A 22,117-nucleotide genomic window follows, 5' to 3' on the forward strand; every position below is an offset into this window, starting at 1 on the left:
GAGGGTGATACACCAGGTCCTGGGTGTATTTTGGTCTGTTTGTTAGAAGACATTAGATCCCAAAATTGTAAAGAAAGAAAAACTTATGTCAATCATAGAAGACTTGTTTTTTCCTATACCTCCTGCATCATTTTGGGTGGACTTTTTTCTCTGTCGTCTGATAGAGGATGAAGTTAGCCCCTTTCTTTTTTTTGTTGTTTTTTGTTTTTTGTTTGTTTTATAATTTTTTATTTTGTTATATTAGTCAACATACAGTACACCCCCAGTTTTTGATGCAATGTTCCATGATTCATTATTTGCATATAAACACCCAGTGCACCATGCGATACGTGCCCTCCTTAATACCCACCACTGGCCTATCCCAATGAAGTTAGCCCCTTTCTCCCTTCTCTTATGTGGTGTCTTTTGTTGCTATTCTTGGGCTTTGGGTATTGCTCTCTCCTTTGACAAACCCAATGGGCACACTCTAATCCTTATTCTAGATTTCATCCAATGTGCAAAGGGGTCCCCAGACCATGCTCTATAATCTGCCCCACCATAAAAATTCTATAGTTTTGTACTGAATAATCTCCTTCATATCATTCTGTCTGTGGACACCATATAATACACACATTTATTTCATTGTGGTCTGTCTTCATGATTCAAAAGTTCAGGGACTGTTTGTTCCAGCTCTGTGAAAAATGCCAATGGTATTTTGATAAGGATGGCATTGAAAGTGTAGATTACTCTGGGCAGCATAGACATTTTAACATTTGTATGGAACCAGAAAAGACCTTGAATTGCAAGGGGAATGTTGAAAAAAAAATAAACCTGGGACATCACATTGCCTGACTTCAAGCTATATTAAAAGCTGTGATCATCAAGACAGCATGGTATTGGCCCAATAACAGACACATAGATCAGTGGAACAGAATAGAGACCCCAGAAATGGACCATCAACTCTATGGTCAACTAATCTTCGACAAAGGAGGAAAAAAATATTCAATGGAAAAAAGACAGTCTCTTCAATAAATGGTGCTGGGAAAATTGGACAGCCACATGAAGAAGAATGAAACTGTGTCATTCACTTACACCATACACAAAAATAAACTAAAAGTGGATGAAATACCTCAACGCAAGACAGGAATCCATCAAAATCCTAGAGAAGAACGTAGGCAGTAACCTCCTTGACATTGGCCATAGCAACTTCTATCAAGTTACATCTCCAAAGGTAAGGGAAAAACAAAAGTGAACATGAACAAAAGCAAAAATGAACTTTCGGGACTTCATCAAGATAAAAAGCTTCTGCACAGCAAAGGAAACAGTGAACAAAACAAAGAGGCAACCCATGGAATGGGAGAAGATATTTGCAAATAGCATTTCAGATAAAGGGCTGGTATCCAAGATCTATAAAGAACTTCTCAAACTCAACACCCAAAAAACAAAGAATCCATTCAAGAACTGGGCAGAAGACATGAACAGACACTTCTCCAAAAAAGACGTACAAATGGCTAAGAGACACATGAAAAAATGTTCAACATCCCTAGCCATCAGGGAAATTCAAATCAAGACCCAACATTTGCATCAACATGGATGGGGCTGGAGGAGATTATGCTAAGTGAAATAAGTCAAGCAGAAAAGACAGTTATCATATGGTTTCACTCATTTGTGGAACATAAGGAATAGCAGGGAGATTGGTAGAAGAAGGAAGGGAAAAATGAAGAGGGGGTAAACAGAGGGGGAAATGAACCATGAGAGACTATGGACTCTGGGAAACAAACTGAGGGTTTTAGAGGGGTGAGGGTGGGGGGATAGGCTAGTCCAGTGAAGGGTATTAAGGAGGGCATGTATTATATGGAGCACAGGGTGAGTTATACACAAACAATGAATCATGGAACATTACATCAAAAACTAATGATGTGCTGTATGGTGACTAACATAACATAATAATAAAAAAATAAAAAATAAGTGAAATAAAATAAAATAAAATAAAACACAATGAGAAACCACCTAATACCAGTGAGGATGGCAAAAATTAACAAGACTGGAAACAAGTATTGGCAAGGATGTGGAGAAAGGGGATCTCTCCTACATTGTTGGTGGGAATGGAAGTTGGTGCAGCCACTCTGGAAAACAGTATGGAGGCTCCTCAAAAATTTAAAAATAGAGCTACCCTGCAACCCAGAAGTTGCACTACTGGGTATTTACCTCAAAGATACAGATGTAGTGAGAAGAAGGGGCAATGCACCCCAATGTTCATAGCAGCAATGTCCACAATAGCCAAACTGTGGACAGAGCCAAGATGTCCTTCAGCAGGACACATTGTCTGGACCACATTTTCTTAATCCAGTCATCTGTTGAAGGGCATCTCGGCTCCTTCCATGATTTAGCTATTGTGGACAATGCTGCTATAAACATTGGGGTGCAAGTGGCCCTTCTCTTCACTACATCTGTATCTTTGGGGTAGATAACCAGTAGTGCAATGGCTGGGTCATAGGGTAGCTCAATTTTACTTTTTAAGGGACATCCACACTGTATTCCAGAGCAGCTGCATTCCCACCAACTTGCATTCCCACCAACAATGTAGGAGGGATCCCCTTTAACTTTTAAATTGTTAGCCAAGGGGTTGCTCTGAATTTGCTGGCAGAAAAGTAAGTGTTGCAAGATTGAAGGCATAACCTCAAGGAAGCTGTGACCCAAATACTGAAGTTCTTTCCCCCGGGGTTTCTCTGTCTCTGCACCATGGACATTCTGGTCAGAGTCCGCCCTGGGGTGAGGGGTGTCCTGTGGATTGTAGGTGTTTAGAGGTTCCTGTCCTCCACTCACCCCTCTCCAGTGTGACAGACAAAGCTGATTCCCGACAGTGATCACTGACTTCCAGGGCACAAAATCACATCCAGTTAGAACCACTCATTGAATTTAACAATCTCAACATACTTTTTCTAGCATTGCTATAATAGCAATTTAATAATCAAAAATATGAAAGACCTTCAAAAGTGTGAGTAGCAGTCACTTTGTGAAGTTTATACTAAAATAATGATACATTAATTACTTAATCAAGCAAACAAACACAGTGATCACTTGCTCTGGGCTAAGTTGAATTGGCTCTCGGGTGGTGATGGGTCAATGTTCTTGGCTTCCATTCTCTCTGACCCTGTCATCCATGCTTCACTGGGGTGTTGGACTCACCTGGCTGGGTGTGTGACAGGAAGGTGTCCTTGTGGAAGTCTGAATTCCTCCCTGGACAGCAGATGACAGAGACTAAAGCTCTGACCTCAGCCGAGACAGCAGGATGGAGTGAAGCATTGAACTCCAGCCAGCATTAGGACTCAGAACAAACAGATAAGAAGCATGACCCTTCCCGTCCAAGGTTGCGCCAGATAATGGACTTGGGTCAAGGAGGTGTTTACAGCCCCTGTGTTTGCTCATTAGACACATTTCCCTCTTGTGATTACAACCGCTAAGCACATGATTCCCAAGTGGAGAAGTCCTCTGGGCAGAAAGGATGTTTCCCTAGTGAGTCTTGGTTCCCACAAGACTAGGTTAAAGGTCAAGTGAATCCAGTTCTTCTGTTTGTTTCTTTTACTCTTTTTCCATGACCTTGCCCCCTTCCTGATGTGTGAATCTCCTAGCACCTTACCTCAGCTCCGACTTACAGTTCTTCAAGTTTATGTCCTGGGAACCTCCCTGGATTAAGTCTCTTTATCTTCAGATCATTGACATGTGGTGGGGACCCTTCTCTCTCCAGACAGGGTCTATTTTTCTCTTCAATAAGGCAGAGAAGGGAGCTCTCCTGATAATAAGCCTTGGCCACTACACACATTGGCTTTCAGATACGTTTGCCATTACAATTAGGGATTTCTTACTTCATCATGAGTTAAAAGCTGTCCTTTAGTCCCTTTTTATAAAATGGTTGATAGTTATAACAGATGTATTTATTTATTTATTATTTTTTTATTTTTTTAATGATAATATTTTTTATTATATTATGTTAGTCACCATACAGTACAACCCTGGTTTTTGATGTAAAGTTCCATGATTAATTAGTTGCATATAACACCCAGTGCACCATGCAATACGTGCCCTCCTCACTACCCATCACCAGCCTATCCCATTCCCCCACCCCCTCCCCTCTGAAGCCCTCAGTTTGTTTCTCAGAGTCCATAATCTCTCATGCTTCATTCGCCTTTCTGATTACCCCCCCTTTCTTTATCCCTTTCTTCTCCTACTGATCATCCTAGTTCTTATGTTCTGTAGATATGAGAAACCATATGATAATTGTCTTTCTCTGCTTGACTTATTTCACTTAGCATTATCTCCTCCAGTCCATCCATGTTGCAGCAAATGTTGAGAAATCGTTCTTTCTGATGGCTGAGTAATATTCCATTGTATATAGGGACCACATCTTCTTAATCCATTCATCTGTTGAAAGGCATCTTGGCTCCTTCCACGATTTAACTATTGTGGATAACAGATGTATTTAGATCTTTTTACGTACTATAATGTGTGCTTGCATCTCTTAGGGACTGATTGATTCAATATTTATAAACATCTTATCCCGAAGTATGTACGTTTATGAACTCTGTTATATATTGTAGAAAATTTCTTTGGCATGTCTTGTGATCATTCTGTGTCATTCTGTCAGGATGCTTCTGGTTTTCAAGCTCTGGGGCAGTGGTTCTCAACCAGAAACGAATTTGCCCCTGGGGATGTCTGGCAATGTTGAGGGAATGTTGCTGAACACTGACAACCCAAAGGAAAGCACTTAGGCCAGTGTCTCTTCAACTTCAATGTGCCTGTGAATCCACATGGATCCCACTACAAATGTAGAATTTGATCACAGGTCCCGGGAGGCCCAGAGATTTTGCAATTCTAGCAAGCTCTTGGGTGATGGTGATGTGCGGGTCTGGGTTTGTGGGCCACTCTTTGATTAGCAAAAATGTGATCTTGTGTTAGAGATGGTGTAGGGAGTTTAAATCTTCTGCACCAAATATTGTCATTGCACAAAATCTTGAAGAAATAGTGAACTCAGTCATTCTTGAGGCTGTGTAAAGTCTGTGTTTCTTGATTTCATAAGTACCTAAAATAATACACTTATGAAAAAGAATTTGTAGTAGTAAGTTGAAGAAGGCCTTCCCAAATATGTCCACATTCTAATACTTGGTGCCTTTAACATGTTATTTGTTATAGCAGAGAAGGGTTAAGGTAGCCGACTGAATAGGGTTGCTAATCAGCTTCCATTTAGATAAAAAGATTAGCTGTGATTGTCCAGTGGGACGAAGGCAATCACAACAGTCCTCCAAATGTTGACGAGGGAGGCAAAAGAGTTGGTGTCAGAGAGACTTTGAAAATGCTACCTTGCTGGATCTGAAGGTGGAGGAGGAGCCAGGAGCCTAGGAATCAGGCAGCCAGCTAGAGAGACTGGAATTGGAAAGCAGATTCTTCCTTGAGCTTCTAGAAGGAACTTAACCCTGCAGACATCTTGCTATTAGCCCATGAGACTCCTTCCAGACTTCTGATTCCAGAACTGTAAGAGCACATATGTGTTTGTTTTAAGCAAATAGTGTGGGGATATTTTACAGCTGCAGTAGGAATCTCATGGACATAGTAAAATTATTCGAGGAAACTCAGTTTAAGCCTCTCAATTCACTCATCAGCTTCCCTTGGAAAAGGGCAAATGCATTTTCAGAACCCACTTTAAGTAGAAAAAAAACTAAATCTACTTGAAGATATTCTGCCCCATCAGCTAGTGCAGCAAATTCCTCTGGCTTAAATGTGAGTGTGGTCTGACTACAAGGTCTTTGGGGCAGTGACATAGGAAAGGAACTCATAAAAATTTACCCGTTATAATTTACAATTTTGTGTCTACATTTCTGCATCCTTTTATTTCATACTGATTCAAACATTCATTCTTCCCACAACCCACTTGAATGTTTTCTTTGGAGTAAAAAATTAATTTCCACCTATTTCATTCTATTCTTACAACAGTCATATCAAGTTATGTTTAGTATTCCACACTGCCTTCAGAAGTAAGGAAGGAGGCTCAGGGATCTGAAATTTTTAACACTTCCTTAACAACACAGGTAAAATGTATATAACAATCTTAATTATACACAAATGGAAACTTGTACTATGTACTCTTCATTTTCATGTGGCTCCTTTAATTCATCAAATTGTACACTCTAAATATGCGGTTTATTGTGTGTAATTATACTCCAATGATTTAATTAGGTGGGGAAGTATCTATGGTGCATGGCTAAGGGAAGGATCTAGAGCACAGGTGGCTGATTCTCCATTGGAGGTTTGGGAGAGAGCTCTTCTAACAGGGAAGGAAAGCAAGTGTTATATGGATGTAGGAACAGTGGGATGAAATTAAAAGAATTCACATAAATTCATTTAATTTGTAATAGAAGAATACATCGCATATAGAAATGTAGTAATAAGACCATGAGTTGACTGAGACAGAAGAGGACTACACCACTTACAATACCATGTGTGAGCCTTAGAAACACAATTTAGAGATTCACTCCCGGAGGAGTCCAGCAGAGATCAGAGATGCTTCCCAGAATACAATGTCATTTGATTGTAGAGACATCATTGATGAGGAGAACAAAGGCAAGAGAAATGTACAAACTGAGGGCTTCAGAGGGGAGGGGAGTGGGGGAATGGGATAAACTGGTGATGGGTAGTAAGGAGGGCACGTATTGCATGGTGCACTGGGTGTTATACGCAACTAATGAATCATGGAACTTTACGTCAAAAACCAGGGATGTATTGTATGGTGACTAACATAATATAATAAAAGTCAATGTTAAGGAGGGCACATATTGCATGGTGTACTGGGTGTTATATTCAAATATTGAATCATGGAACATTGCATCAAAAACTGGGGATGTATTGTATGGTGACTAATATAACAAAATAAAAATTATAAAAAAATAAATAAAAGTCAATGTCCTTACAACCTGCAGCTCCTGATAAATCCCTGAGACATGCAGAGTGTGACACTCCTCCAGGAACTCATGGCTGCCTCAATGGTGATGTTTCATCAGAGTCTAAAAGCAACCACATCTTGACAATACTCCAACTTGAAAGGTCCTGCAAACCTAATTTTCAGCACACAGAAATTCCTTAGAAACTTACATTATCTTTACCCCCCTCCCTCCACAAACTCCAAAGTATAGAATCAGCCCCTCTCCACAATCCCGATGCACCTCTTTCTGCCCATATGTCTTGGCCCAGTGCTATAATAAAAGCACCTTTTTGCACTGTTAAATGTCTTAAGAATTCTTTCTTGACTCTGGTGTTTGACCACCCCACATCAGTATGCTATCCCATTTGACAAGGACAGCCTGTTACACAGCGAGAGCTGACTGACACAATCATCTGAGTGAACAGACCTGAGGCAGTTAGAACATGTACTGTTTTTATTTGTGGCACAGGATCTGACAAATGAGGACAGTGGTCATGATCGTTCTGTTATTCATGTTTATTTCTGATGGCTTTGTGAACAAGTGCCTACATGTGGGCTTCCTTCCGGGTCACTGGGAGAGTTTGAAGGACGTGCATGCTGTGCAGAAGAACTGGTGATTCTGAGCCACACGACCAGCAGGACATCCAGCTCTCCTGTGAAGTGTCCTCTGATCACACAGTTAGAAGAGATTTCTGAGCAGGAAGGAGGCACAAGATGGATGATACTGATACTGTTCATTCACCATCCTTTAGCATTTGTGACAAATATTGGGAATTATTTCATGAACAATAGAAAGAGTCATATTACCATGTAGCATTGTAAATTTTCAGTAGAAAAAGGAACATGCAATGAATTAACCAACACTTCACCTGAATGAATAAACCCCCTCAGTTGTGGACACTCATTTTCCTCACTCCAATAAGTAGATGCACAGTATGAACTCAGGCGAAAAAAAAAAAAAAGAAAAGAAAAAGAAAAAAGAAATTTCTTGAGTAGTAACAAAATGACTGTTTTGAAATTTTGCTTCATCATATTTATGGTCGTCCTGACACTAAGATCATATCAGGTGGATCTGTTTAGTTAAATTTGTCTTTCCATGGAGACGCCGGTGGGAGAGACATGTTTGCAAATCAGTGCTTGCCAGGGGCTGTGGGAGGCTTCCTGGACACCGGCTGAATCACAGAGTAAAAGCAGGGGACTGGTTAGGAAACACAGCAGCATGTTTGTAGAGTGAGTGCCTGACATTAAGCTTTTGATTTCTGAGGCATCCATTTCAAAGACAACCATGGTGAATAAACACATTGTCAGTGTGGGACACAATTACCACATACACACTCAGCCTACCCCAACCATGAAGTACGTCCTCGGAAAGCCCTGGGTAACCTCCATACTGACACCTGAGTGACCCTGTTTTCCCCTTCAGCAGCTGAATTCTACTCATATAACATTCTCCACTAATGTGTGAACCCACAAACCCTTGACCATTCTGACCATGAACCTAATAAAGGCAGATCCCTCAGCTGTGCTCATTCTCTCTCCCTCTCAATGCATCTCTCCACCTCTGAGACCTTCCAGAATGGTGTTTGGGATCCCCTGTGCCCTCCAGGACCTGTGAGGAAAAAACCTGGTTTTATTAGAGTTCTCTGATGGGTGCTGCTGAGGCCTGTCTTGCAGTCACAGTGAGAACCCAAGGGCTGGTGCAGCCACAGCAGAGGCTCTGGTCAGGGAAGCATCTGTGGGAATGTCCACAAGCACAGGACACAGGGGGTGCCTGGGCTTTCCTAGCCTGAGCATCCCTGTCAGGAGCCTGAGACCTAAACAGAACAAGGTTAGAATCAACATTCTCAGGAAGACGGAGTGAAGGTAGTGATGGAAAAGATTAACAGACTCTAGGTGAAAACTGGAGTTTTGTATTCTCCTCTACAATAAAGTCATGTGAAGGGCTTCGTGGCCAAGTGTACCTTCTTCTATATGAAAAATACAACTCATGAGTATTCTTGGGAAATCTAGAGAAATTTATATTGCATGGTATAAGTCATTTGAAATGAAATTAGTTTTAGGAATAGAACTTTTCCCATTTAAGATACAGACAAAGTGATTTCCTAAAGTGTGTGTGGAAGGGGCAGATTCTATTTCCACAGCCTAACTGAAGAATGATAGTTCCTGGCTCTGAGGATGTGAGCCCTGCAATCACGGGCACTTCTTCAGCCCCAGGACCCCTGGCCCTCACATCACTGGAACCCCAAAGATTAGGTTTTTTTTTTTAATTTAAAGTTATTCAACATACAGTGTTGTATGAGTTTCAGGGGTAGATTTCATGGCTCATTAGTTGCATATAACACCCAGAACTCATTACATCAAGTGCTCTCCTTAACACTCATTCTTTTCAGAGCCCTTGATATGTCTCTGTTCCTCAGGCTGTAGATGAAGGGGTTCAGCATGGGTGTGACCACTGTGTACATCACCGAGGCCACTGCACTTGCGTGGGAGCTCTGGGTAGCAGCAGAGCTAAGGTACACTCCTAGGCTTGTACAAAAAAATAAGGAGACAACTGAGAGGTGAGATGCACAGGTGGAAAATGCTTTATACTTGCCCTGAGCTGATGAGATCCCAAGTATGGAGGAAACTATCTTAGAGTAAGAATAAAGGATCCCAGCCAGGGGACCACCAACCAGCAGCACAGCTGCAAAATACATCACCATATTACTAAGAAAGGTATCAGAACAGGCAAGTTGGATCATCTGATTGAGTTCACAGAAAAAGTGTGGGATTTCCATCTCTGTACAGAAGGACAGCCGCAACACCATTGATGTTTGTAAGAAGGAATGCAAGACACTTATGACCCAGGACATCAGAACCAGGAGTCCACAGAGCTGGGGGTTCATGATGACCATGTAGTGCAGGGGGTGACAGATGGCCGCAAACCTGTCGTAAGCCATCACAGCCAGGAGGTAGATGTCCAACACTGAAAAGATCATTAAAAAGCACATCTGCATGAGGCAGCCTGCGTAGGTTATGACTTTGCTCTGAGTCTGGATGTTCCACAGCATCTTGGGGACAGTGGTGGAGGTGAAACAGATGTCTGCAAAGGACAGGTTGGCCAGGAAGAAGTACATGGGGGTGTGGAGCTGGGAGTCAGAGCTGGCGGCCAGGATGAGGAGCAGGTTTCCAGACACAGTGATCAGATACATGGAGAGGAAAAGCCCAAATAGGAGGGGCTGCAGTTCTGGGTCCTCTGATAATCCTAGAAGAAGAAACTCTGGAATTTGTGTGTCATTACTTGGTTCCATGTGGTGGAGGAGACTTCTGGGAAAGAGGGAAACAACATGACTGATTTTCACACAAACTGTATTACTCATAGATTTGAAATGTTACTTTTATATTTTGCAGTAGAGGAATTCCTTTTAATATTTTGTGCATGGATATGGCCTCCTTTAGTGTCTCCCCTCTGTCATGTCTGATTTAGTTTTTTTCAATCAGCTTCTTCCCTAAGAATTCATATATTCTACAGATTTACTAAGAAATTCTTCAAGTGTTTCAGGAATATAAATTGACTGTTGACTGTGTTTCAGGCACTACCTAAGCAATGAGCATAGACTGTTAAAGAACAGAAGTCCCTACAGTGATGGAGAAAGAATGTATAAGAAAGTAAGAGAATTATATAACTTTGCTGATGGCGAGGGGTGCTAGGAAGAAAAGGAAAACAGGGATAAAGCAGATCGCCAATCAGACACTATACTTTTTGTGGGTATTTAGGCTAATTCTGCAAACAAGGTGACACTAGAACACAGAGCTCAATTAAGACACAGAGGTTGATGCAGGATTATGTGTGGAAGTGTGTGCCTAGCAGAGGGAATGGCCAGTGCAAAGGCCCTGAGGAAGGTACTTGTTTCCAATGTTCAAGTCAAAGAAGCAAAGCCAGTGCTGCAAGGGGAATGAGCAGGAGGGAGACTGAGGAGAGATGCTGTCAGACATGCTGAGGAGGGAAGTGGCCTCTCTGCTACCTCTGAACCCTCGAGGCACAGGGACTTCCTTGTCCACACTGCCTCTCCCACTGCATTCATTGTGTTGCAAAGGCATCCCAGGAATCAAACAAGATCCCCTTCTTAGTGGCCTCTCTTGATCAAGTTCTGGTCCCTGTGTTGTGTCACCTTGGAACTTATGAGTCCTGGCACCCTGTTGTGGGGACATCTCACACTCTACAAGTCCCACACACACAGGACACTGTGGCCTCCTAGGTTGTGTTATTCCCCTGTCTTTCTTGGATTCAACCCAAGTAGGCAGATCACCAATCTTTCCCCTACAAAATGCAGAAATGCCAATTCTTTAGCTTCCCAAGGAGAAATAAACCTGGGGCTCCATATTGGGATGGCCATTTTCTGCTGTGATTTACACAAACATAAAAAATCTGGTCAATAAACAGAGAGAGAGAGAGAGTGAGACAGAGTGGGGAATGAATGAATGAGGGAGAAGAATGATCTAATAGGCTCAGGTGGTGCCTGAGAGCCTCTGTGGAAGAATAAGCCCCCTGGGTTCTGGCAGCTTTCCGTCCCTGATTACATCCCCCGATGCCCAGCAAAAACAAGAGAACAGAATCAACTTGTTCAAAAGACATTTAGGGATATCTTTATGGTGTATTCACACAAAACTACCTTGATAAAAATATAAACATATGCAGATATTAACATGTGTATATTTCTATTATACATCCAAGACAAATGAGCAAATGGATAAACCAACACTTGACCAAAGGAAGTATACACAACACAGGAAAAGGTGGGCATTTTTACATCAAGCATAGAAGACTTGTTTTTCCTGTCCCTCTTGTATCATTATTTGACTAATTCATTTCTATGTGGTCTGATAGGGGATGAGGTCAGCCCCTTTCTTTCTTCTCTTCTGTGACATTTTAGCCTTGATATTCTTGGGCTTTGGATATTGATCTTTTTTTGAGAAACTCAATGGGCACACTGTAATCCTCATTCTGGATTTCATCCCAAGTGCAAATGTGTCCCCAGACCATGCTCTATAAATCCTGCCAACACCATGACAATTCTATTTTAATACTGAATACCTTGCTTCGTATGATGATGCCATATGATTACACACATGTATTTCATTGTGCTCTGTCCTCACTGAGGCAATGCAACACCCCAAAAGAGCAGGGAATTCACCTTCTGCATTCATTTTTGTTTTTTCACGAAGTTATCTGTTTGTATGTTTAATATAAAAAGATGTAAGAATATGAAAAGTTATAGTTGAAAAGAATGAAGGGATCACAAAACCATCTTAGAATGGGTAGTTTTGAAACAACTGTTGCAAGCCAGATTCTATGAAAAATCAAAATGAACTGAAATAGATATAAAATAGCAATAATTAGTGATAGGAATAAATAGAACTAATTAGTGATTAATAATTAAATTGGGCAAGGCCTAGACATGAAAGAATACACAATGTAATGTTCCTTGAATGTTCTGGCCCGTGGCAGATGCTCAGCTTTTATTTGTGGAAGAGTCAGGAATTGGGTCTCCATGTATGAGGATATTTACCACGTGGCAAGGTTGTATTTCAATTTTGTTGGAAAAGGTTGAATTGCTAAATAAATGCTGGTATAGAGGGACATCTATTTGGAAGAGTATGAAATTGATCCCCTCTGCCAGACATGTCATGAAATTCGGGGGGTGGATTATGAACCCAGTATGAGCATAACCATATAATATAGTAGACTGTCAGGAAAACTACATATAAAATTTACAAGTGGGAAACATCACTTAAATATAGCAAGAAACTCTGGTTTCTTTCTTTGTCTCTCTCTCTCTTTCTTTTTCATTTTTTTTAAGATTTATTTATTTGAGAGGGAGCAAAAGCACAAGCAGGGGGGAGGAGCAGAGGCAGAGGAAGAAGCAGACCTCCTGCTGAGCAGGGATCCTGAGGTGGTGCTAGCTCCCAAGACGCCGAGATCATGACCTGATCTGAAGGCAGATGCCTAACCGACTGAGCCACCCAGGTGCCCCAAGGATAAGTATATTTAGATAAAATTTAATATTTTTTGGTCAAAGTATGTACCAAAAGTCAACAGAGAAGAAATGATCTGAGGAAATCATTTGAAATCCTGGTAAGTGCAAAAAAAAAATGGTGGAGGGGAGTAATATATGGGCATATAATAATAAAGTCCAAACAGAATTGTCATCAAATATATGATGTGTGCTGAAACTGAGTTTAAGAAAACAACAAGAAACATCTCTATCACCAGCAGCCTGGGGAAAAAAACTGACAGAGTTGTTACGTTGTGGATGGAACTTTTAAACTGGTAGCCAAGGGTTTACTCTGAATTTGCTGGAAGAAAAGTGTTAAAAGATTGAAGGCAGAGCCTGAAGGCATCTGTGTTCCAAATACTGACATTATTTAACTCAGGGCTTCCCTGTCTCTGCACCATGGACATTCTGGCCAGAGCCTGCCCTGGGGTCGGGGTGTCCTGTGCATTGTGGAGTGTTTAGACATTCCTGTACTCCAGGCACCCCTCTCCACTGTGACAGACAAAGCTGGCTCCAGACAGTGAACAATGATCCCCCAGGGGACAAAATCACACCCAATTAGAATCACACATTGAGTGTAACCATCTCAACATACTTTTTCTAGGATTGCTATAATAGCAGTTTAATAATAAAAAATAGGAAAGACCTTCAAAAGTGTGAGTAGCACTTTGTGAAATTGATATTTGCACTAATAAGTACATTAATTATTTAATCAAGCAAAGAAACGGTGATCGCTCACTTTGAGCTAAGTTGAATTGGCTCTCAGGTGATGATGGGTGTAAGTTCTCGGCTTCCATTTTCTCTGACCCTGTCATCCATGCTCCACTGGGGTGTTGGACTCACCTGGCTGGAGTGTGTGACAGGAAGGTGCCCTGTGGAAGTCTGAATTCCTCCCTGGACAGCAGATGATAGGGCCTAAACCTCCATCCTCAGCCAAGACAGCAGGATGGAGTGAGGCATTGGCCCCCAGCCAGAGTTAGGACTTGGAACAAACAGACAAGAAGCATGGTCCTTCCCATCCAAGGTTGCACCGGATAATGGACTGGGGATGAGGAGGTATTTACAGCCCCTGTGTTTGCTCATTAGACACATTTCCCTCTTGTGACTCCAACCTCTAAGCACATGATTCCCAAGTGGAGAAGTCCTCTGGGCAGAAAGGATGTTTCCCTAATGAGTCTTGGTTCCCACAAGACTAGGTTAGAGGTCAAGTGAATCCAGTTCTTCTGTTTGTTTCTTTTACTCTTTTTCCATGACCTTGCCCCCTTCCTGCTGTGTGAATCTCCTAGCACCTTACCTCGGCTCTGACTTACAGTTTTCTTCAAGTCTATGTCCTGGGAACCCCGTTGGATTAGGTCTCTTTATCTTCAAAGCATTGGCATGTGGTGGGGGCCCAACCCTGCTGTCTCCAAACAGGGTCTATTCTTCTTTTCAATAAGGCAGAGAAGAGGGTTCTCCTGATAATAAGCCTTGGCCACTACAGACATTGGCTTTCAGACACAACTGCGTTACACCTGGGAATCTTTACTTTATACAAGTTAAGAGCTGTGATTTAGGATCTTATTATAAAATGGTTGTTTATTATAACAGATGTATTTAGATCTTATGATCTTCACATCTCATAGGGATTCATTGATTTAATATTTAGAAGCATCTTATCCCCGAGGAAGTACATTTATGAACTCCAATGTACGTTGTAGAAATAGTACTTGGCGTTGCCTAGTGATCTGTCTAATTTAATATCCGAGTATGTTGTGGGTCTTGAGTGCCATTCAGGATGCTTCTAGTTCTCAAGCTCTGGGGCAGTGCTTCTCAACCAGAAATGAATTTGCCTCAGGTTAGGACTGATGATGTCTGAGCAGATGCACTGAACACCTACAATCCAAAGGAATAGCGTGGAGGACATTAGGAGAAGGAAGGGAGGAAATCAGAGGGGGAGACAAACCATGACAGACTATGGACTCTGGGAAACAAACTGAGGGTTTGGAGAGGGGAGGGGTTTGGGGGATGGGTAGCCCGGTGATGGGTATTAAGGAGGGCACATATTGCATGGAGCACTGGGTGTGATATGCAAACAATGAATCATGGAACACTACATCCAAAACTAATGAAATACTGTAAGGTGACTAATATAACACAATAAAAGTAAAGGAAAAAAACAAGAAAAACAAAAACAAAAAGAAAAATATCCCTAAAAAGTTAAGAAAAGAAGGAAGCACCCTAAAATATTATTATCCTGCCACAAATGTCAACCATAAAAGGTGAGAAACCTACCTAGACCAGCATCAATGTGCCTGTGAATCCACACGGATCCCACTACAAATGTATAATCTGATCCCGGGTCCTGGGAGGCCCAGAGACTGCATTTCTAGCAAGACCCTGGGAGACATTGATGTGCAGGTCCTGCTGTGTGGACCACTCCTTGATTTGCAAGGCCGTGATCCTGCGTTAGTGATGGTGTAGGGAGTTTTAAGTCTTCTGCACCAAATATTGCCATTGCATGAAATTTTGAAGGAATAGTGTGCTCACTCATTCTTGAGGCTGTGTAAAGTCTGCGTTTCTTGCTTTCATAAGTCACCAAAATAATACACTTACGAGAAAGACTTGGTAGTAGTAAGTTGAAGAAGCCCCTACCAAACATGGGCTCTCCCACCTTCTAATCCCTAGTTCGGTTAACGTGTGATTTGTTACAGCAAAGGGTTAAGGCAGCAGACTGAACAGGGTTGCTAATCAGCTGCCACTGAGGTAAAAAGATTAGCTGTGATTGTCCAGGTGGGAGGCAGGTAATCACAATGGGTCCTTGGAATACTGAAGAGGGAGACAAAAGACTTGGTGGTAGAGAGAGATTGAAAATGCTGCCCTGCTGGGTCTGAATGTGGAGGAAGGGCCATGAACCCAGGAATGCAGGTGGCCAGCAAGAGAGACTGGAATTAGAAAGGAAACACATTCTCCCTTGAGCTTCTAGAAGGAACTCAACCTTGCAGACTCCTTGCTATTAGCGCGATGAGACACCTTCCAAGCTTCTGCCTCCAGAACTATAAAAACACATATGTGTTTGTTTTAGGCCAGTAGTGTGCGGATACTTTACAGCAGCAGAAGGAATCTCATATGAACAGAGTCATAAAATTATTTGAGGGAACTGAGTTTAAGTCTTCCAATTCATTCATCAGCCTCCCTTGGGTAAAGGTAATTTACATTTAAAGAACCCACATTAAGTATAATACACTCTAGTTTCATCTATGTGGTTGCAAATACCATATGATTTCACTAATATGTGGAATTTAAGAAAAAGAACAGATGAACATAAGGGAAGGGAAGGAAAAATAAAATGAGATAAAAACAGGGAGGCAAACTGTCAGAGACTCTTGACTACAGGAAACAAACTGAGGGGTGATGGAGGGAAGTGGATGGGGGATTAGGTAACTGGGTGATAGTTCGTAAGGAGGGCACTTGTTGCGATGAGCACTGGGTGGTGTATTTAAGTGATGAGTCACTAAATGCTACCTCTGACACTAATAATACACTATATTTGAACTAACTTGAATTTAAATAAAATCTTGAAAGAAAAATAAATAAATAAATAAGTAAAAAGGTAAAAAAATGAAAGTAGGCATGTCTTAAAAACCCACATGAAGTAGAAAGTAAGTTAAATAGATTTGCAGATATTCTGCCCAATCAGCTGGTTCAGTGAATCCCTCGAGCCGTAAATGTGAGTGGTCTGACTCTGAGGCCTTTGAGACAGCGACATAGGAAAGAACTCATGATCAAAATTAAGGTCACTCTCTGTAATTTACAATTTGGTGTCTATATTTCTGCACCCTTTTATTTCGTGTTGATTCAGCCATTCATTCTTTTCAGTCCTATCCCCTCCCACTCTTCCTCAAGTTTCCTTTTAACATAAAGGATGAAATCATAAATTGTCTCTGTGTGTACGCATGTTGGGAGTGTGCTCATTTGAAAGAAAAAAATATGAAACACACACACACACACACACACACGACACAGCCACTACACTGGAATGTTTCTTAGGAGTTAAAAAATTAATTTCCTTGCATTTCATTCTTTTCTTACAAGATTCATTTATTTTTTAAAAATTCTTTATTTAAATTCAATTTAGGTAAGATGTACTGTACTAAAAGTTTCAGGGGTAGAATTTAGTGATTCATCAATAGGATGTTACATCCAGTGCTCATTACATCAATTACTCTCCTTAATGCCCATCACCCAGTTACTCCACCCACACCTGCCTCCCCTCCAGCAACCCTCAGTTTGTTTCCTAGAGTTCAGTGACTCTTACAGATTTCCTCCATTTCTGTTTTCATCTTATTTTATTTTTCCTTCCCTTCCCCCATGTTCACCTGTGTTGTTTCTTAAATTTCACATAGGAGTGAAATCATATGGTATTTGTCTTTCTCTGACTGACTTATTTTGCTTAGCATAATGCCCTCTAGTTCCATCCATGTCATTGCAAATGGCAAGATTTCATTCTATTTGATGGCTGAGTAATATTCCACTGTGTATATATCTATACCACATCTTCTTTATCCATTCATCTATTAATGGACCTCTGGGCCCTCTCGCAGTTTGGCTATTGTGGACATTGCTGCTACAAACATTGGGGTGCAGGTGCCCCTTTGGATCACTGCATTTATATCTTTGGGGTAAATACCCAGTAGTGCCTTTGCTGGGTCATAGGGTAGCTCTATTTTTAACTTCTTGAGGAACCTCCATACTGTTTTCTAAAGTGGCTGTAAGAGCTTAAAATCCCACCGACAGTGTAAGAGGGTTCCCCTTTCTCTGCATCCTCGCCAATATTTTTTGTTTCCTGACTTGATCATTTTAGTTATTCTGACTGGTGTGAGGTGATATCTCATTGTGATTTTGATTTGTATTTCCCTGATGGCAAGAGATGTTGAGTAATTTCTTCATGTGTTGTTGGCCATTTGTATGTCTTCTTGAAGAAATGTCTGTTCATGTCTTCTGCTTAATTCTTTTTTAAAATTTATTTTTATTTTTTATTTTATTTTTAAATTTAATTTAATCTTATTTTATTATGTTCAATTAGCCAACTTATAACTTCTGCCCATTTTTGACTGGATTTTTGGTTTTTGAGTGCTGAGTTTGATAAGTTCTTTATAAATCTTGGATAGTAGCCCTTTATCTGATAAAACATTTGCAAATATCTTCTCCCATTCTGTAAGTTGCCTTTTAGTTTTGTTGACTGTTTCGTTTGCTGTGCAAAAGCTTTTTATCTTGATGAAGTTTTTCTTTTGTTTTGCTTTTGTTTCCCTTGCCTTTGGAGACATGTCTAGCAAGAAATTGCTGTGGCTGAGGTCAAAGAGGTTTCTGCCTGTGTTCTTCTCTATGACTTTGATGGATTCCTGTCTCAACTTTAGGTCTTTTATCCATTTTGAATTTATTTTTGTGTGTGGTGAAAGAAAGTGGTCCAGTTTCATTCTTCTCCATGTGGCTGTCCAGTTTCCCCACCCCATTTGTTAAAGAGACTGTAAGTGCCTGACACTAAGCTTTTGATTTCTGAGGCATCCATTTCAAAGACAGCCATGTTGAGTTAACACACTGTCAAGTGTAGATAATTACCAGAGAAGCCGTCAGGCAGCCCCAGACACGAAATACCCAGAAAGCCCTGGGTAACCTTGATATTGACACACAAGAGACCCTGATTTCCCCTTCAACACCCACATTCTAATCATATAAAAATCTCCAATATAGTGTGAACCACATACCTGTAACCACTCTGGCCATGGACCCTACTAAAGGTTGATTCCTCAGTGGCACTCTCTATCTCCTCTCAAACTCTCTCTCTCCCCCTTTGAGACTGTCTTGAATGGCCTTTGGGATCCCCTGTGCCCTCTAGGACCTGTGAGGAATAAACCTGGTTTTGTTAGAGTTCTCTCATGGGTGATGCTGATGGGTGTCTTGCAGTCACAATGAGAACCCAAGGGCTGGTACAGCCACAGTGGAGGCTCTGGTCATGGAAGCATCTGTGGGAATGTCCACAAGAAGATGGACACAGGGGGTGCCTGGGCTTTCCTAGTCTAACCATTCCTGTCAGTAGTTTGAGACTTAAAGGGAACAGTGTTGGAGTCCACATTATCAGGAAGAGGACTGAAGGTAGTAATGTAAAAAGAATGAAAGGCTCAAGGGGAAAACTGAGGTTTTGTATTTCCCTCTACAGTAAAGTCATGTGAAGGGCTTAGTGGCCAAGTGTACCTTCTTCCAATTGAAGAACACAACTCATGATTATTCTTGGGAAATCTAGGGATAGTTTATGTGATATGGTATAAGTCATTTGAAATGAAATTATTGTTAAGAAATCGAACATGTCCCATGTGAGATGCAGAAATTTCCAGGCATTTGAGATCCAAGGTTGGGGAAAAAGTTAGGAATGTATGAAAATGGACAAAAGAGAAACTGTGTATCAGAGCAGAAGCTTAATAAAGTGAGTTACTTAATTGAATGGAAAAGTCGAATTCAAACAAATGGAAATTCCAGAAAACATATAGAAGGAGCAACTTCTGCTTCCACAGGCTGATCTAAGAATGGCAGTTTCTGGCTCTCAGGCTGTGAGCCCTGCGATCATGGGCACTTCTTCAGCCCAGGACCACTGGCCCTCACATCACTGGAAACCCAAGGATTTTTTTCAGAGCCCTCTTTATGTCTCTGTTCCTCAGGCTGTAGATGAAGGGGTTCAGCATGGGCGTGACCACCGTGTACATCACCGAGTCTACTGCACTTGCCTGGGAGCTCTGGGTACCAGCAGAGCTAAGGTACACTCCCAGGACTGTACAATAAAATAAGGAGACAACTGAGAGGTGAGATGCACAGGTGGAAAATGCTTTATACTTGCCCTGAGCTGATGAGATCCCACGTATGGAGGAAACTATCTTAGAGTAAGAGTAAAGGATCCCAGCTAGGGGACCACCACCCAACAGCACAGTTGTAAAATACAGCACCATGTTATTAACAAAGGTGTCAGAACAGGCACGCTCGACGACCTGATTGAGTTCACAGAAAAAATGGGGGATTTCCATGCCTGTACAGAAGGACAGCCGCAGCACCATTAAGCTCTGTAACAAGGAATTAAGAGCACTGATGATGCAGGACATCAGAACCAGCAGTCCACACACCTGAGGGTTCATGATGACCATATAGTGCAGGGGGTGACAGATGGCCACAAAGCGGTCATAGGCCATCACAGTCAGGAGAAAATCATCCCAGCCTGCAAAGAGTAGGTAAAAGTATATCTGTGTAATGCAGCCAACGTAGGTTATGACTTTGCTCTGAGTCTGGATGTTCCACAGCATCTTGGGGATAGTGGTGGAGGTGAAACAGATGTCTGCAAAGGACAGGTTGGCCAGGAAGAAGTACATGGGGGTGTGGAGCTGGGAGTCAGAGCTGACGGCCAGGATGAGGAGCAGGTTTCCAGACACAGTGATCAGGTACATGGAGAGGAAAAGCCCAAATATGAGGGGCTGCAGTTCTGGGTCCTCTGATAATCCCAGAAGGTGAAACTCTGAAATTTGTGTATCATTCTCTGTTTCCATTTGGTGGTGGAGACTACGAGGAAAGAAATGACATGATAATTTTTCATTTTAAAATTTTTATTTAAATTCCAGGTAACTTACCTACAGTGTAATATTTGTTTCATGTGGACAATATAGTCATTGAACACTCCATACAACACCCAGTGGTCATCACAAATGCCCTTCTTCATCCCCATCACCTATTTCACCCATCCCCCCACCAAGTCTCTTCTGGTAACCAGCAGTGTATTCTCTGTAGTTAAGAGTCTGTTTCTTGTTTGTCTCTCTTTCTCTCTTTTTTACTCCCTTGCTTATTTGTTTTGTTTCTTAAATTCCACATATGGCTGAACTTGTATGGTATTTGTCTTTCTCTGACTGACTCCTTTCACTTAGCATAACACACTCTAGCTCCATTCATATCGTTGCAAATGGCATGATTTCATTTTTTTTATGAATGAGTAGTATTCCACTATATATATATATATATATATATATATATATATGCACAGATACACACACACATACACACACACACACACATATATCTATCACATCTTGTTTATCCATTCATCTATTGATGGACACTTGGGCTGTTTCCATATTTGGCTATTGTAGACAATGCTGCTAAAAAGATTTGGGAGCCTGTCCCTTTGAGTAGCATTTTTGTATTCGTTGGGTGAATACCTAGGAGTGCAGTTGCCGGGTCACAGGTAATTCTTGTTTTAAATTTTTGGGGAAACTCCATACTGTTTTCTGAGGGGCTGCACCAGCTTGCATTCCCACCAACCTTGCAACAGGGTTCCCTTTTCTCCCCATCCTCACTAACACCTGTTGTTTCCTGTGTTGTTAATTGTAGCCATTCTGACTGGTGTGAGGTGATATCTCATTGTAGTTTTGATGTGTATTTCCCTGATGATGAGTGATGTTGAGCAGCTTTTCATGTGTCTGTTGGCCATCTGGATATCCTTGGAAAAGTGTCTATTCATGTCTTTTCCCCATTTATAACTAGATTATTTGTTTTTTGGGGTACTGAGTTTAATAAGTTCTTTATAGATTTTGGATACTAATCCTTTATCTATATGTCACTAGCAAATATCTTCTCTCATTCTGAAGGTTGCACTACTAGGTGCACTCAAGGGGCACGAAAATATTAATTTGAAGGGTTACAGGCACCCTGATATTTATAGCAACAATGTCAACAACAGCCAACCTCTGGAGAGAGCCCAAATGTCCATAACTGATGAATGGATGAAGAAAATGTGATATATACAATGCAATATTATTCAGCCACCGAAAGAATGAAATCTTGCCATTTGCAATGATGTGGACAGAGTGTGTTATGCTGAGTGAAATAAGTCATTCAGAGAAAGACAAACACCATAAGATTTCACTCATGTGTGGAATTCGAGAACAAAACAAATGAAAACAGTTGGGGAAAAAAGAGAGGCAAAGCAGGAAACAGACTCTTAACTGTGAACAAACTGAGGGTTGCCAGAGGGAGGTGGTGGGGGCTGGGTGAAAATAATGATGGGGATGAAGGAGGGCACTTGCTGTGATGAGCGCCAGGTGTTGTACAGAAGTGCTGGATT

General features: G+C 41.4%; 2 protein-coding genes across 2 annotated transcripts; both read right to left on the bottom strand.

Annotated features, from left to right (window-relative positions):
- Positions 1–9,309: 9,309 nt before the first annotated feature.
- On the bottom strand, positions 9,310–10,242 carry LOC100469646 (olfactory receptor 7A17). Its single transcript, XM_002930922.4, has one exon. It carries the CDS (start codon positions 10,240–10,242, stop codon positions 9,310–9,312), a length of 933 nt encoding a protein of 310 aa, XP_002930968.3.
- Positions 10,243–19,616: 9,374 nt separating this feature from the next.
- Positions 19,617–20,549, bottom strand: LOC100469899 (olfactory receptor 7A5-like). Its single transcript, XM_034657169.1, has one exon. It carries the CDS (start codon positions 20,547–20,549, stop codon positions 19,617–19,619), a length of 933 nt encoding a protein of 310 aa, XP_034513060.1.
- Positions 20,550–22,117: the final 1,568 nt, after the last annotated feature.

This window comes from Ailuropoda melanoleuca, chromosome 4, assembly GCF_002007445.2.
Source record: "Ailuropoda melanoleuca isolate Jingjing chromosome 4, ASM200744v2, whole genome shotgun sequence".
Lineage (NCBI taxonomy): Eukaryota > Metazoa > Chordata > Mammalia > Carnivora > Ursidae > Ailuropoda > Ailuropoda melanoleuca.